The sequence below is a fragment of the Leuresthes tenuis genome, unplaced genomic scaffold (assembly GCF_036924035.1).
Source record: "Leuresthes tenuis unplaced genomic scaffold, fLeuTen1.0.hap1 SCAF_4, whole genome shotgun sequence".
NCBI lineage: Eukaryota > Metazoa > Chordata > Actinopteri > Atheriniformes > Atherinopsidae > Leuresthes > Leuresthes tenuis.
Genome location: NW_027325358.1, coordinates 7,324,196 through 7,341,556, shown reverse-complemented (window position 1 = coordinate 7,341,556; position 17,361 = coordinate 7,324,196). Strand labels below are relative to the sequence as shown.

The 17,361-nt window shown below is 40.6% G+C and overlaps 2 protein-coding genes across 2 annotated transcripts; one reads left to right on the top strand and one right to left on the bottom strand.

Annotated features, from left to right (window-relative positions):
* Positions 1–1,848: 1,848 nt before the first annotated feature.
* Positions 1,849–5,711, top strand: krt98 (keratin 98). The gene is made up of 6 exons (XM_072384347.1): positions 1,849–2,247; positions 2,732–2,814; positions 2,975–3,131; positions 3,633–3,794; positions 3,881–4,006; positions 5,117–5,711. The coding sequence occupies exons 1-6, from the start codon at positions 1,909–1,911 to the stop codon at positions 5,339–5,341; spliced, it is 1,092 nt and encodes a 363-aa protein (XP_072240448.1). The 5' UTR covers positions 1,849–1,908; the 3' UTR covers positions 5,342–5,711.
* A 2,772-nt stretch (positions 5,712–8,483) lies between these two features.
* krt15 (keratin 15) lies at positions 8,484–10,631 on the bottom strand. Its single transcript, XM_072384360.1, has 7 exons — positions 10,106–10,631; positions 9,870–9,952; positions 9,590–9,746; positions 9,345–9,506; positions 9,102–9,227; positions 8,781–8,998; positions 8,484–8,685 (listed from the first exon to the last, which is right to left on the bottom strand). The coding sequence occupies exons 1-7, from the start codon at positions 10,562–10,564 to the stop codon at positions 8,592–8,594; spliced, it is 1,299 nt and encodes a 432-aa protein (XP_072240461.1). The 5' UTR covers positions 10,565–10,631; the 3' UTR covers positions 8,484–8,591.
* Positions 10,632–17,361: the final 6,730 nt, after the last annotated feature.

Below are 17,361 nucleotides of genomic sequence, written 5' to 3'. Positions count from 1 at the left end.
CTCGATTTCAAAGTGCAAAACAATCAGAAATCAGAAAATTTGTGTAAGCACCTCAAAAAGGTGTAATGTATATGAGTCATTTTGCTAGTGGAAAGAATTACGTAGTGTGCCTTTAACATTAGTTTTCCCACCAACTGACAGACATTCCTCAGGTGCATATCAAACCATCAGTCACTGCTGTTTCAGGTAGCACCCATGACAGTGTGACTGCTGAATGAAGAAGTTGTGAAACAATTACAGAGCAACCAACACTTAGACATCCTAACAATGTTGTTTGAAAGACAAAACAAGAAGGTGATTTTTTTTTTACCAACATGTGCTACTGACATGAAGGTAAATAGGTTTTAGAGAAAAGTGCTGAGTCATAATAAAAACAAGTTAAAACATCTGTTTAAAACTTGATTTTTGCCTCAATATTGAATAATTGTTAGCCTGATTCTTTCACTGGAAGCCAAAGAACAAGCTGGAGAAATCCTTTATTAAACAAAGTATTTATTAGTGAACACATGTAAAGTATATTGCAGCGCTGGACTCAGAGTGACAGAGCGGAAATCCGTCAGGCCAAGCCCTGATATCTGGAAACATTCCATATTTATATTCAGCTGTATCTCACAGAGGTTGTACTCACACTTGTCAGAGTATAATTGGCCAGTTTTTAGTGGCCTGAACAGGCCAACCACTGTCCTCGTCGTGTTCTTTGGATGTGATAAACAGTGTGTGCGTGTGTGTGTGTGTGTGAGTGCTGTTTTAGGCGTGTATCTAATGTACCAGACCTATCTAACCCAATAAAGATGTTTTGTCTGACCCAGTTCTTTTGTCTTGCTTTGTCATCCGAGTGGAAAAGTACCAGCTGGTATATTTAGTAAAATATAGAATATGAATACGTAATGTCTAAGAACAAAGGCAATTATAACATAATGCATCTTTAATAAAGAAATAATGAAGGTACTGTGAAAGGATAACACTTTGCAGGTATCTACTGATAAACCATTGTAAAAATGCACCGCTGACAGCAACTATAAGCAGCGAGCACTGACAGTGTAGAGAGGTGCATGTTTCTACACAGCTTTTTCTGTAAGGCTGCACGCTGTTTGAGTTAAATGCTAACAATCCCGTACAAATTCATGTTCAGCTGTTATAACTTGCTCACTCACCATTGTAGTTATTTACGTTAGCTTCAGCTAATAATCACCGAGGACAAACTGTAGCAGTGGCTGATTTGAATGGCATTTCGTGTATTTCCCTGGATCTACATGACAATAAATAAATCTGATCTTAATCTTAATAACTGTTGCTGAGCTAATTAGTCAAATAGGTATTTTTATTTCTTAATTTTCAGGTTTGTATTGTGTGAATATCAAAGAGCATGAAGTTAAACATTTTTCCTGGAAGCTAATGAAACAAAGACAACCATAACTGCCCCCAACCTTTAGCCCCAAGTTTCATAGAGGTGAAACTGTCACTGGTATGTGTCATTTCTGTCACTGCTGTGAGCTCTAAGGAGGTGTGAATGTTAAAAGCAAAGGTCGTGCACTGCAGTTTCTTCAGAAACACATACATTTAAATAGTATGTTTCTGTCTTTAAAGCTGCTTTGAAGTAATTAAACAAGAGAGAGGGCAATGTCTGAGTTTGAGTGAGCAAGAAGAAAATGTGGCATCACAAGTTTGACCTGAAAAAAAAGGTGGTGGAACCCCTTCTCATCAGTCGCCACACCTATGGTGATGAAAAGATATAGTAGAGGAGTGGGTGGGTACCGTGTTAGCTGCATTCCTCCTTTTAAGTTGATACTTGAAGCTCCTCCCACTTTTTGCTGTGTAGCAGCTATATAACCAAGGAGACCAAACTGATGCTTTCAACTGCAGATTAACTCCAGTAATCCTACCTGGTTCAGATCCAGACTCTCCAACATGTCTTTCAGCATGAAATCCTACAACCAGAAGACCATGAGTGTCTACGGTGGAGCAGGAGGTCACGGCACCCGCATCTCCTCTTCCCAGGGGGGCTATGCACCAATGTCAGGATACCTCAACCACACTGATGGGCTTGACCTCCATGTTGGTGCCAACGAGAAGGCCACCATGCAGAACCTGAACGACCGTCTGGCCTCCTACCTGGAGAAGGTGCGCAGCCTTGAGAAGGAGAACGAAGGCCTGGAAAAGCAGATCAGAGAGTGGTACCAGAGCAGAACTGTGGTCTGCAATGACTACTCCAGCTACTTTGCCACCATTGAGGACTTGAAGGATAAGGTAAGACAAGTACGACGCATATGGTTGTATCTCAGTGGTTTTGTTATCTTCCTCTTGTCATTTGTCAGATTGTTTCACTGGGCGTCTTTTGAGGAAGAAAATGTGTCTGAACGGAATGTGAGAGTAACACAGCTTCAGAGTCAGTAAACCAGAAACCTGTCTGCAAGTCGACAGTTAAGAAGGCACAGTTATAATTTTCATAACTGTCATATCAGACACATTCCAACCATAAGTCACATCCTGCTGACAGTGTTCAGTGTCACGTTGATAATCACAAGAATCTTACAGTTCACCCATGCAATTTATTTGTCGACCTGTAGTGCAACTATCTGCAGCCATTTGGGATCAAAATTATTAAATGATCTTTTGCGACAGCATTTTTTTTGGTCTCAAACCCTGGCACCTGTATCAGCCCATAAAACTGTATCAAATGTGAACTTAAATGCATTTTCCATGACTAGTTTAATTGTTTATTCTGTCTCAGATTCGAGTTGCCTCCAGGCTGAATGCTAGGATTTTGTTGGACATTGACAATGCAAAACTGGCTGCTGAGGATTTCAAAGTGAAGTGAGTGTGGTCTCTGCGGGTTTACGTCCTTGTCACTTAAGTAATACTTCACACGTGCATCGGAGCGTGAACTCAAGCCTACCTGACAACTTCTGCTCTTAATAAGACACAGAAACCTCACTGACCTGTTCTTCTGCCCTCCTGTGTGAAATCCTTTCAGGTATGAAAACGAGCTGACCATGAGGTTGGCTGTGGAGGCTGACACTGCGTCAATGAAGAGGGCGTTGGATGACTTGAACCTGAACAGGATGGATCTGGAGAGCCAGTATGAGTCCCTGAAGGACGAGCTCATCATGCTGAAGAGAAACCACGAAGAGGTGAGAGTGCAGATAAAATGGAGCAAATGCAGTGGTGGACCAATTTTAAACCACTTATTGATGGCAGTTTACACATGTCAACATATATCATATTCCTACAACACAGGCCAACACCTACTAGGAGTATGCACAGAACCTGAAAGTTCAACATCATCCACCTTTTCAGCAGCTGTTTTCTGTGCGATTAAGTTCACACACTTGACCTCTCACTTACCCCTGATAAAACTGAGGAAATACTATGTTACACACTGTTTTTATAAACAGTTCTGCTGCCTTCTGCTTTTCCCAGTGCTGCCCCTTTTCTCTCTGCACACTTCCATGTATTCTTCTCTTCCTCCATTAGCTCATCGCTGCTTCCAGCACCACTACTTCACATACACAGATCCAAAAACATACGGGCTTACTGTATACCAACCCCTCACTTCATCGTTATAACAAAAATGATAAATGACTTTGATTGTTTGCTCTGGTGCATTCAATTGTTACCCTACTACCCTGCAGGAATTGGCTATACTGAGGAGTCGGATGGGCGGCCAGGTCAATGTGGCTGTGGACGCTGGTCCCTCCACAGACCTGAACCAGGTCATGACAGAGATCAGGGAACACTACGAGGGTGTAATCGCCAAGAACCGTAAGGAACTGGAGTCGTGGTATACGAACAAGGTGAGAAAAGAGGTTAGAACTCTCCCCATTTAAGTGACTTTTAATGAGTTACTTAGAAATGTAACACGGGATGTATTTCTGCTCAGATCACAGCAGTGGAGAAGGATGTGGTCACACACACAGAAATTCTGGTGACATCCCGCACAGAGATGAAAGAGCTGAAGGCCACCCTTCAAAGGCTTCAGATTGAACTGCAGTCCACTTTGAGCATGGTATGTTCCCATTTACCATCAAGATATACTTGAATTTCAACTGTGATGCCTTATTTTCAAGGCTGCATATGTTAACAGCAATGCAGATTTAACACTGGTTGTAACAAAACGTTTACGGCCATTTTACTGTCATATCTGGCCATTAAAGGTGAGGTAAGAGCCAGCCACTGGCTGAACAAACTGATTGGTGCATAAACCCTGGAATGCTGCAATGACTTACTTATTTTAGTTTTTGTTTGAATTAAGAAGAGTGTGAATTTGGTAGCTTTGTGGGGGTTTTCTGTAGACTTTTTCTATTAGTCTCAGCCAGATAAATATCTTCGAGTTCAGTTTTTCGGCAAAACAGAGGGCGCGGCAGAGCCGGATTCAAAAATGCTTAAACTGTGAATTAAATAAAAAACAAAAACTGTGAAAACAAGGCTATAGATAAATACTTGGAACAAAGACTCTGGCAAAATGACGCTATGTATAACAAGACAATAATTTTAACTGTGGCAAGACTATGAGGCAGGAACCCAAACTTATCTTTCAGTGGCAGTGGCAGTGGCATGAAGGGTAGTGAGGATTCTGCAATGAATGAAAGGAAACCAGGAGACTAAATGCTGTGGCAGGAGTGATTAGTGATGACGTGCAGCTGATGACAATGAAACAGGTTCCGTGAGTGAAGCTGATGGCAGGGGAGAAACATGACAAGAACTGAATCTAAGAACAGAACAGAAAACCTGAAAACATAACAAATGATCTGAAAACAAAACATGAGCTGTGACACACAGGGCTGTTCAGCAGAGCTCTTCCAAGACCACAAGCTACAATAGAAGGTGTTAAAAAGTCTCCAATGCCCACAACTTCTTCAAAGCTTTGACAGGCACTTTTAAATTTGTCATCTTGTTGAGCTCTCTTCTTTCTCTGGAGATTTTGCACCACTGACTGGTTATGCTAATAAACCAACCCTTTGACGAAAACATGGCTAAAATTAATTTGCATGTAAAGCCAATTAGTTACGTTTCCTTGTTATGCACTCACTTCAACAGGCCTTTGACTGAGCTTTTCACTCACAACTATAAAGCTCCAAAATTTCAATCACACAACTTCTCTCTGCTTCCACAACAGAAAGCATCTCTGGAGGGAACCCTGGAAGAGACTCAGGCACGCTACGCTGCACAGCTAGCAAACCTCCAGAGCACAGTCACGAGTCTGGAGGTTCAGTTGTCCCAGATACACGCCAACATCACCAGTACCAAGCAGGAGTATGACATGCTGCTGGATCTCAAGACCCGTCTGGAGATGGAGATTGCAGAGTACAGGAGGCTGCTGGATGGGGAAGATGAGAGGTGAGAACTGAAGAAGACAAAGAAAAACACATACGCTTTAAAATTAACAAGTGAAATGAGGAAGGACAATAGTGGTGAAAACTAATGATTTTTCTTTCTTTTTCCCTCTATTACCAGCACAAAACAAGGTAAGCAAGAGTTCTTTATAACTTTATCATTAACATGATGTCATGTCTTTGAGATATGCCATGAAATGTGCTCATCAATGTTATTTCTTGCCTTTTCCTCAGTGGTCACAAAGGTCATCACAGTGGTGGAGACAGTTGTGGACGGAAAGGTGGTTGGAAGCAGCAGGACTGTTGACGTGGATGTAGATGAAATTGAGTGAAAAATTGGGAATATCAGCAAAAACCAATAAAGATCATGCAGTTGAACTGAAGTTTCATGTGTGTTTGTAATGAACAGATTAGTCCCCCTTTTCACCTTCTTTTTACACTATCCACATTGTATCAGGACAAACATATTCACGAGTTTTCCTACTACTGCTTCAGTCAGTATTTAGCACATTTACATACATGTTGTTAAAAAGGTCAAAGGTTTAGTCATTTGGAGAAATCAGATTTATGGTGTATTTACTTTGAATTTAGCATCTAATCTGATAGGAATGTCAATAACTCAGCCAGTAAAACCATGGTATCTCTCCAGGGAGTTGGTACAGAAAGCAGGTTTAAGTGGATGTGACAATCTCATCTGTTAACTTAAATCGAGAATGTGGAACATTTCCACATGAAAATGTCTTGAAACGATCAGGAGAATATTTTCCTGTATGTTTCCAGCTATTTTCAACCAAGTCTGAGCTACATAAAGTCATTTTTTAATGCCAGGAGAGACCAGGTTTGGATAAAAGAGTGGATAAAGCCAGCACTAACTTGCTTCGTCATGTGCAAATTTACCTAATTACTTACAATGAATAGATAAATTAATTTAAAAAAAAAAAGCACCTCTCTTTCTGTAAAATGTATAACCAGCTATGCCGACAACAGATAAGACGTGATGACTATAAGCACAAACATGAGACTCCCCTTTCTCCTGGCTTATCTTGCCTTCTTAGTCTCTATCACTTGTTCCCAAGTTTATCTATCAGGCCAGCCAACATACCTAAGCATAAAGCCTACTTGATTATGTGGTTATTTTCACAAGCTCCTCTGAACTGGATCCATAAAAGTGGTAAAACCCACTATTATATCTTGAGGGGGAAAAAATGACCATTTTTAATGGGAGCCTATGGAGCCATAAACTGTATGTTGTGGACAGACAATGGCGTCATCCATTTGCTAACTACCATTTTGAAACCAGAAGTGAACAGGTCTGCCAACTAGCTGAGTGAGACTCATGCAATTCCCTCTTTTCTCATGCTCTCAAACAACAAATTGATTTACTAATGCTGTGAAAAACCGATGACTGATAACCGATAACTGAAGACATGGCAAAAAATTGACTGAGCATGTACAGGCAGGACAGAGCAGCATAGGGAGCACAAACAAAGTTTTTAGAACAATCATAAAGAAAGTGAGAAACATCTTCTGGATTATTGTGATACCAATTATGGGCAATGTGTGCCACAGAACTGTGCAGCCATTTGGAAGGCCAAGAGGCCAGTGATTCACCTCTAATTTCATGTTAGGGTATCTGAAGTCACCAGCAAGTGAAAAATTACCCAAAAGCACAACCCTGGCAATTATTTTAGAGCCCCTTTGTTTGAAAGTTCCTCATTTAACTAACTATCCATCCATCCATTTTCTATACCCACTTAATCCAGTACAGGGTCACAGGGAGCTGGAGCCTATTCCAGCTGGCTTTGGGCGAGAGGCAGGGTACACCCTGGACGGGTCACCTGTCCATCACAGGGTCAACACAGAGACAAACAACAGAGAGAACCCACGCATACACAGGGAGAACATGAGATTTGTGCCAAGAACCTTATTGCTGTGTGGTGACAATACTAGCCACCACAACACTGTGCATTCTCCTCATTTAACCCACTTGTATCCAATTTACTAGACCAATGAAGCCAGCTTCTTAATGCCTTGTTGTCAGCTGTACTGAGGAACATGCACCTTACTTCTGCACCAGCCTCAGAGGATATAGGAGCCCAGATAGAGTAGCTGCTAACCTCACTAGATGGCCAGGGTTGAGGCCTTGCTTAGTCTCCGGCCCCTGAATGTGAATAAGAACTAATTCTATAGAAAGGACAAATGATTACCTGCATACCTAAGCTTTCTCACTTCAAGCTCAACTCAAAAATTGGCAGCCCTGTAGGCCATTGATATTAAGCCTCAAATACAATTTTTGACACCCAATCATGACACTCAAGTTTCTATATAGTGTCCTTTTGTCTTCAGTTAATTCTAAATATATCATTGGTAATTTATCAGTATTATCTTTGTGTGTATTTTTTTACTGATGTTACTCTTGACTCACCTGTAACATATTAATCTCCCCTGTCGGGTTGAATGAAATCTTATCAACATGTGTTCTTGTGTTCTTATGTTATGTTATGTTATCTTAATTTGATTGATGCAACTTCCGTCTAAAGAGGGGCTGGAACCTATTGGATCCCAGCATGTACGTACAGGGAAAAAGTTTTGTGCTCCCACGTAAAAGTAAATACAGCATTAGGGGGTGGAAACAATGGGCCAGAAGCTTCATATTACAGCTGGAAAAAATAGATAAATGTGAAAAATGTATCATGACATTGCATCTTCAAGCTGGTTCGGGGTGTGGACTGGATGGTGAACTGAGCATGAAACTTGAAAACTGACACGGCTGTCTGACTGCAGGATGTTAGACACGACTTGCAGCCTACTTCTGCCACCTGGTGATGCAATCTCTGGACTGCCTGAGAGTCTGAGCACATATTGTAACTCAGATTAAATGGTGGTTTTGTAAGGTTTTTTTTCTGCTGAGCTGTTTTAGAGTGTGTTCCTGTCAGCAGCCTTGTATTCACAGCCTCAGTTTTCTTTGTCTGTCCATCGTTGCATTTCAAAAACATTAAATCAGCCTCAAGCTATTATGATTTAATTCAGGTAAGAGTTTAGACTAGATCTAGGATAAAGATGCACACTGATATCGATTTATGAACCCAGAACATAGTAGTTATGACAGTATTAGGAATTATTTACACACAAATGAGACACGATAGAGGTCAACTGAGAGGCTTTTATTGCATTCACACTTGTATTTGAATGAAGAAGCAATAGTTCAGGTGGTGACTTGTAGCCTTAGGGTGTTGCCCCTGTTTTCTGTGAGACAGGTTAAGAGGTAGTTGAGGAGACCACCTTGCCGTCTTTAATCTCCTCTGTGACAACTATAACCTTTCTTGTTGAAGAGATCTCTTTAGTGCCAACACTGTAGAGACAAACAATATATTGTGCTCATTAAAATCATGACAAAGTATCAATTTACAAAGCTTGCTGTTACTTTCTGTTCTCCTTTTTCCTTACCTGCCCTCTCCATCCAGAAGCCTTCTGTATTCTGCGATCTCCATCTCCAGTCTCGTCTTGATGTCGAGCAGCATCTTGTACTCTTGGCTCTGCCGTTCCATGTCAGTACGCAGCTGCATCAACTGCTCCTCGAGACTTGTCACCTGCATCTGGAGACCTTGGAGCGTCATAGAATATCGTGACTCTGTTTCAGCCAAAGTGGCTTCCAGCGCTGATTTCTGAGGAGAAGGGGCAAGAGAGAAGAAATAATTAATAAACTGAAGGTGAGGTTGATAAATGATGCAAAGGAGTGAAGAGTAAAGCCAGATCTTTATCATTTACCATGCTTAGTTGTGACTGTAGCTCGATCTCCAGGCCTTGCAACGTGCGACGGAGTTCAGAGATTTCTGACTTCGATGTTTGCAGAATTTCTGTGCTCTGTGTCACCTCCTTGGTCAGAGTCTCTGACTGCAGTAGACATGGCAGAATATCAGAGTTATGAATCACCACATACTTTTAAACAAATCTATGCAGACAAGGTTAAATTACTCAGTTCAGACAGCCAAGTTTTTTCTCCAGTCTCACCTTTGAATCAAACCAGGACTGGAGTTCTCTCTGGTTCTTTGCAGCCACAGCCTCATACTGCTCACGGATCTCAGCCATAATGCTGGTCAGGTCTACCTGTGGTTTTGCGTCCACCTCCACATTGATCTGACCAGTCATCTGGCTCCTGATAGATGCCATTTCCTGTTGAACAAACAGGTACACTTTGTTGTTGTCTGAGGAGATTTTATGCCACATTTGACCGAGCCGATGGGTTTTGTACTCACCTCCTCGTGGTTCTTCTTCAGGAAGATCAGCTCCTCCCTGAGGCCTTCTATTTGCATTTCTAGGTCCGATCTGGCTAATGTCAGCTGATCAAGCAGTCTCTTTAGGTCAGCGATATCTGCCTCCACTGATGTGCGCATGCCAAGCTCATTCTCGTACCTGTGAGGTACCAAGAGGTCAGACATTTCATTACAACATCTTCCATTTATTATCAGTATAGCTTTACAGTTTTCCAGGTGCACCAAATCTTAAACACATGTTGTCTCTGTTCTTGATACTCACTTGGTTCTAAAGTCATCTGCTGCCAGCTTTGCATTTTCCTGGGCCAGGAAGATGCCTCCATTGACACGAACGGCATCCTGGATCTGTGTAATGAAGAAATGTACAACATTACTCTCATCAAATTGTCACCAACTGTAAATAGATCCTATAAACAGTAATGTCATTCATGAATGCATTGCATGAGAAATTACAGAGTAACATTCTTTGATATGTCATTCACAAACCATGAAACATACCTTTCCCTGCAGGTCAGCAATGGTGGCTTCATAAGCTGAGTAGTCACGGGCAGAAGGGCCAGCTTTACTCTCCAAAAACTGTTTGATCTTAAGCTCAAGCTCAGCGTTGGCCTTCTCAAGGCTGCGCACCTTGTCCAGGTAAGAGGCCAGCCGGTCGTTCAGATTTTGCATGGTGGCCTTCTCGTTTGCTCCGACATGGAGGTCAACGCCGCCATCTACACCGTAGCCTGCACCGAAGGCTGAACCCCCCCCCATTCCAAAACTATAACCACCACCTGCACCACCTGCAGATCCAAAATTACTTGAGGAAACAGAGATTCTTGCTCCAGTTCCTCCTGCACCACCATACACACTTGAGGCATATGATCTCTGAACTGAGCCTCCACCCATGCTTCGCGCACCAAAGGAGCGCCCAGAATAAGCACTTGACAGGCCGCCGGATCTTGACATGGTGTTCATTGTGAAGACTGCTCAGGAGGTCTAATTGCCTGGGAGAGAAGGAGGTGGCTGAGATGCAAAGTTCTGCTGCTGTCCCCTTTTTATCCTGCACACCACTGATGCCTCTAGTGTGGGTGGAGCCATCTAGGCCTGATGGGGCGAGCCCAACCAAAGTGATATGCCCCACCTCTCACACATATCCTCCCGATTCTTCCTGTGGAACCATTAAAACAAGAAACTTTATTCTTTATAAGTTTTCCTGAATTCAAATCAAACCCTGAAACTAACACACAACACTTCACTGACACCTCATGAAAGACAAAATGGCTCTATTAGATTACAAAACATTTATTCCATGCTCTAAACAATGTGCATAAAGACAGAGCTTCTTTGTGAATCCTTTTCTTTTGTTTCTGAAAGATATTCAGTAAATAGTAACAGCCCCACCCGTTACTGTCTGCCTCATTATTCACTCAAATCTGTCAGGTTAACGTTCACACATTCACAGATGGTGCAACTTTACTAAATCTGTAGCATAATTCTTCTGCAAAACAACCATGCTGTGAAACCCAACCTGTTTTGCATACTCAGTAAAATGAGTCAGTATTGACAGTTTTCACCTGGACCTCATCCAACATACACATTTCCACAAAAGCTATGCTTTTTTTCTCAGGATAGCATTCTATATAAATCAGCTTTTACATCTTGAACTCATTTCTCTTTTTGTTGTGTAATAGCTTGCAGGGTTGGAAGTTTGAGAGGGGATTTACAGCAGTTTGTGATGAGTCTTAGCCTCACTCAAGACTGGGCACAGAACAACTTGAAAGCTCACCATGGATTTGACTGCATGCAATGGTCTTGGAATTGTGCTCTGGCACATTAGTCATGCCCAAAAAAGAACAAGCTCTTGCCTGTTCGCTTCTTTCTATCACAAAGTACTTTTACAATGCCTTGAGGAACTGTTTTGCATCAAACTGGAGGAAGGGTAGCTTTGATTTTCTAAAAACTGAGGGATTTAGACATTTCCATCCAGTTCTGGATTCATTATGCTAATACTGGCAAGTGTAGCAACAAAGCGTGTATTGTATCTCTGGCCATGTGCTTTTGGTTAGTTTTTTTATTACCTCAAACAGTCAAATGGCTGTGGCAAAGTGTGCATGTGTACAATTTAGGCGAATGCAAACCAGATGCTCATTTTTGCTGCTTCTTATCATTTTTAGGTTACAAACTCATCATAAGTGTGTGCTATTCATCAACAGATTATGTCCACAATGCTGACTAATTTCAGACCCCATTGCACATCATCACGACAATCTTTCACACATCTGTTCAGCCAAGTTGCACTTCATCATGCCCTGGCTTGCTTCCGAAATGAGTGTCCTTTGCACTTCCAGTAGAGACAAATATACTGTCAGAGACACGTTAACGTGAGATAGATCACCAATACACTGTGAAACAGTTCAATGGTTATGTTTTATGCTGGGTGACAAGCTGTGAGACTAACTCACATCCAAGGAACTTAAAGACTAACACCAACTTACTAAATAAAATATACCATTGCAACAGTGAGAATAGTATAGGTATGAAAGAAAGTTTTAATTTGACAGTTTGAAGACACTTAAACAAACAAATCAATGGTTATCAGAAATGACTTAAGTCAACACAGAGCTACTTTCCTCCAGGCAGTAAAGGCAACAGTTACATCAGAAGTCTCTCTCTGCTTTGCACATCAAAGAAAAAAGATATGGAAAGATGAAGAATATGATATAAATAAGATTAAACTAAACCTTATCAGATGTTTTATAGGACATTTAGCATCTCTGCATCATTGCTTTTTAGCTCTTTTGCTTTAAATTCACTCTCAGCTAGTTTCAGTTACTTCACTGTTTAATGTGTAAAACATTTTTTGTGTACCGTAAATTAATGAAATTACTAAAAATCTGTACAATACAATAGATCCCCATAGAGTACATCCATACAGTACTCTGGACACTGCAATGAATAGCTGCTAATAGAACTGAAACACAATAAATGTGAATAATCCCTTTCTGAACAGACTGGCAAAACGCATTAAGTCAGTGCATTTCAGTTACTATTCGTTATTTTGTTTGTCACATTTCACAGTCTGTTCCTTTATAAAACATATAAGAGTGGTTTTGTGCACCATCAGTGTATATGCAAACAGTGTGACACTTTTAACTGTTCATTGTGTGAAAGCGGTGGTTCAGAGATGGTCTATGAGAGTCCTCCCTACTGTTCACCCAATAGAAAAGCACCACCATCGTGAAGTAACCCTCTATCGTAAAGTTAGATATTCTCTTTGCTGTGGGAACTCTTGTGTCATAATGCCAAGATCTGAACTGCTCTCTTTGAGAAAAAAAGCTGTGGATGCCTGTGAGTCTGGCAAGGGATTAAAAAAACATCTAATTAAATTAATTATCCATACGTTTTTCACTGAAAATGATCTGCAAGTGTGGATCTCAAATGACTGCTGTTTGTCTAGAATTGACAGTCAGCAAACTCAGCACAATAGCAGAACATCTGAAGAGAAATGAATGTCTGAGAACATAAAAGATTCAATTCTAGGTTCAGCATGTAAAATATGGGCCTGTTGTAACATAATTGCACATAATTGCCCATTTTATTACTTGTGTATATTGTGTGGTAAGACGTGTGTATGCGGTTTACTGAGAATAATGTGCTCTACACAGACGAATCAAAGTTATTTGGCCTTAGCTATGAAGCATATCGGTGGAAATCTTTTGGTCTGGACTTGTTTTGCTGCCTCCGGGCCTGGAAAGCTTACAAATCTATCATCATATTCAGCATCATATTAAAGTGCCTTTGAGGATAATGTGAGGTCATCTTTGTGAGAGTTCAGGTGGTGGACTTTTAAATAAGATAAGTGTCTTCAGCACACAATCAAATCAACCAAGAAATGGAGGGTTTTGGAAGAATCAAGTCAAATACATGACTTGAATGCCATTGACATATTGTGGGGAGCTACAAAACATGAAGTGCACGCACAAAAAAGACCCGAAACATGATTCAACTGAAGGAATTTGCTTGGAAAAATAGTAAAAAAATGTCACTAATTGATAAGCAAATCCTTTCAAATGAGGTGACTTTCTGCTAAAAGTATGAACACAACAATTTCACACTTCTCCCACAGAACGAAAAAGTATTTTGAAACCTTTGCTTCCCCGAATGATTGTATCCTTTGTTGATTGTATCTTACTTTGTTGTTGTCACGGGCACAGAGGCACAAAGAGGATCAAATGTTCAAATATCGGCCGCTTGGACAAGTTTCCTGGAATGTAGGAAACTTATTTTTCAGCTGTTTGTGCATGCATAGGAAGTGAAATGGATTTCTTTGTGGGAAACAAAACCCACAACAGGGAATCACATAAAAGTCCGATTGAGGTTTGTGACCAGAAGTCTGGTTATTGTGCGTTTGCTAGTCACTAAGCAGAGTCTCTGTGGAGCTGCACACTAGTTGACAGATAAGAAAGTGTTTGTGTACTGATTGTGAAACAAGAAGTTGCAAGTGAAAAGAACATTAGCAAATCTGCAAATAAAAGCTAAAACCTTTGCAAATGTCTGAATGTACCCACTTTGCATTCGTGTTCTGATTTTCTTGTGTTACACACCTTGTGAATTGGTTTTACGCCAACAAGCGGCGCACACATTTACTCATCTTGGTAGTAAAGATACTGTTATTCTTTCATGTGAAATGAATGATTAAAGGTGCTGGTATGTGTGATGATAAAGCAAGGCGTGGCTGTGGTTGGAGTATGTGTGGAGTATGAAGGGAGTTTACGCAAGTTGAATCTTATCACTTTTTTCATTCAACGGACTATTGAACATAGTAAGTAACCAAACATCACTAATTGATCTTTGGTCCATACAAAGGACTACTTTGTCACATAAGTGTGAGGCGTGTCGTTAGCCAAAACCACAGTCATAAATTTATTTAACACACAGTATTCACTGTGTCACACACTTTTCATCTGAATGGGAAGGTAAAATGACCATTTAAGTCAGGGTACAAAGTGTCCTGGTGACAGAAACAACCGCAGCTTGTGATAACAGGAATATTATGTTAGAAATGTGCTCATTCGTGAGAAATAACCCGGTGAGCTTTTGTGTGGGTGTGGATCATTCATGTATGAGCCAACCTAAGGCAATATCTCCCTTTCTATCGCTTGTTGGAGCAGTGACAGTCAAGATGACTCACTGCTGCATCTGAATCAGGTGTCACTGGACAGCGCTGGTGTGTTTGTGTGTGCTCCTGCAAGCCCATACTGCTACTCTGATGCAATACCCCGAAGGTATCGACCACACCTTTTAGAAAGAGAAAACATTCATGCAATGTCTTGATTCTCTGAGAGGTCTGGAAATTTACTGCTGAGATGGTATGCAAGAACTAGGAAGTTATGCACTCACTTTGTCTTCCATTGATAGAATATGAAGTAGCCCATGTGTGATGAAGAGCCCGTGTGCTCACAGTGAAAGCCTTAACTGTTCATACTGTGGTAATAATAGAGATAATTGTAGTCAGCTGAAGGAAAATATTCACTTCCTCATGATGTGCAGACAAACATGAGGTAAATTACCCACACTGCTTTCTCTGGTAATCAAACTTTCACAAAGAACTGCAAAAGCACAAATATCCTCAAGTTAGCCTGGCACTTGGAAGGCAAATATGACATTTTCTCAATATATGTTGTGTAAATTAGTTTTTGTGTGTGTGTGTGTGTGTGTTTGTCATGCAGAGTAACAGAAACTGTGTAGAAGGTGAAAAACTCCTGTCTTTGCTGCCCAAACATGATATTGCTCTCCTGCACATAGTTGTGGATGTGTGTTCAAGGCGGATTAACATTTAATACCACTGATGACAAGCACAGTCAGTGTGTTAAAGGAAAAAAGCACAGAAGCAGTGAAAGGAGGGCCGAGTTAAACACTGAGTCACACCTACAGCAAATGAACACAGATTTTTGGAGGTCTCTTGTCGTTGAAGGTTCCAGCTTCTCCAGTGAACCACATTTTCACTTTTTAGAGCATAAAGAAACTATGTATGATGCATATTCACTTTGTGTGTATATTCACAAAGCTTTTCTCTTCTTGCTTCTGTCACATCCAATGTTTCCATTTTCCCAACTCATTTTTTATAAATGGCATCTTATCATGTACCTTGATTTTGGGCTATAACCAGATTATTGCTTATTTTCTGAGTAAACTAAACTAATCACCCCACCAAAGGTCTCTTGTGCAGCAACAATCTGTTTCCACTTAAGGAAAATAAGGTTACACAAGCTCAAGTTTTGCCAGGAGGAGTCAGAGTGTTCAGAGGGAAAGGTAAAAGTGACACCTGGTGGTTATGAGTTAAATTACATTCTTAAATGAATACTGGATTTGTCTTCTATTATTTGTATGCGGTCATCTGAAAAAGAAAGCACCCTTTGCATCAATTCCCTCCATCAAGGTTTTGATCATAATAAATATCATAATGACTTGAAAATATTCTGCTCCTTACCATGTCTTGAAAATAGGAAAATATCAGATGAAAAACAACACCACACATAACAAGCTGTCATTATAAATCTAACTAAAACTAAGCCAAAATTCAGAAGCAGTCTATAAAAAGCCCACCCTTACTGCTGGCAAGTTGATTCAGTGATTTTTGGGATTAGACCGACTGATTATGTGTTGTTGCAAAAGTGATCATGCTCAGCAGACGTTTGTCAGTCTGCAGCATTCAGGGGTGTTTTAACACAATGACTGATGATCTGGGCTTGTTCTGCAGCCACAGGACCTGGGCACCTTGCAGTCATTGAGTCCACCATGAACTCCTCTGGATACCAAAGCATTCTAGAGTCAAATGTGAGGCCATCTGTCTGACAGATAAAGCTTGGCTGAAACTGGCTCATCAACAGGACAAAGATCCCAAACACAGCAGCAAATCTACAACAGAATGTCTGAAAAAGAAAAGAATCAACGTGTTGCAAAGGTCCAGTCAAAGTCCAGACCTCAACCGACTGAAATGCTGTGGTGGGACCTTTAGAGAGCTGTGTAATATGTCATGATTCATTATTCATCTGAGGTTGTACATGTCTAATTTTAAGACCTTTTTTATCAAGATGATTTAATTGCACAATGGATATGAAGAACAGCATGAAGCAACACAGAAACATCAACCTACCTCATTTTGAATTCATCTGCTGCCATTTTGTTATTGTCGATCTGCAGGAGGAATCTTTCATTGTTTGAACATCCTCTTGCAATCTAAATGGAAAGAAAATAAAAGACTTATTCGATACTCTCCACAGGCTATCTTTCAGTGGATAGAGGAGAGGTCAATAAAAAAAACACTGTTATCGCATCCAGTAGATTTTCAGCTCTCACAAGTACAAGATTTTAGAAGATGTGGAAAATGATCAATTAGAAAACAACAATGACATTTTCCTTGATGTAAACAATGGAAATAAGAGTATATCTACACGTCATTTTGGAGGGAATTGAGCAAGTGGAAATTCTGTTTAAGAATCTAAGTAGATATCAAGAAATAAAAGTGTCAACATACAGGGTTAGACACAACATTACTGCTGTCATTAAACCAATACGTATTATTGCATAACCAAAATGTACAGAATGAAACTGAAACACATCCATGAGCTGAGAAGGGGTTGGGCTGGAAAACGAGGGGTGAAAATGTTGGAGAATACATCCAAAGACATGTTGAATTAGCAACAAAAAAACAGAACAAATTTCCACACAATCAGTTTGATTTCTTTTAACATCAAGTACATCCGCTTTGT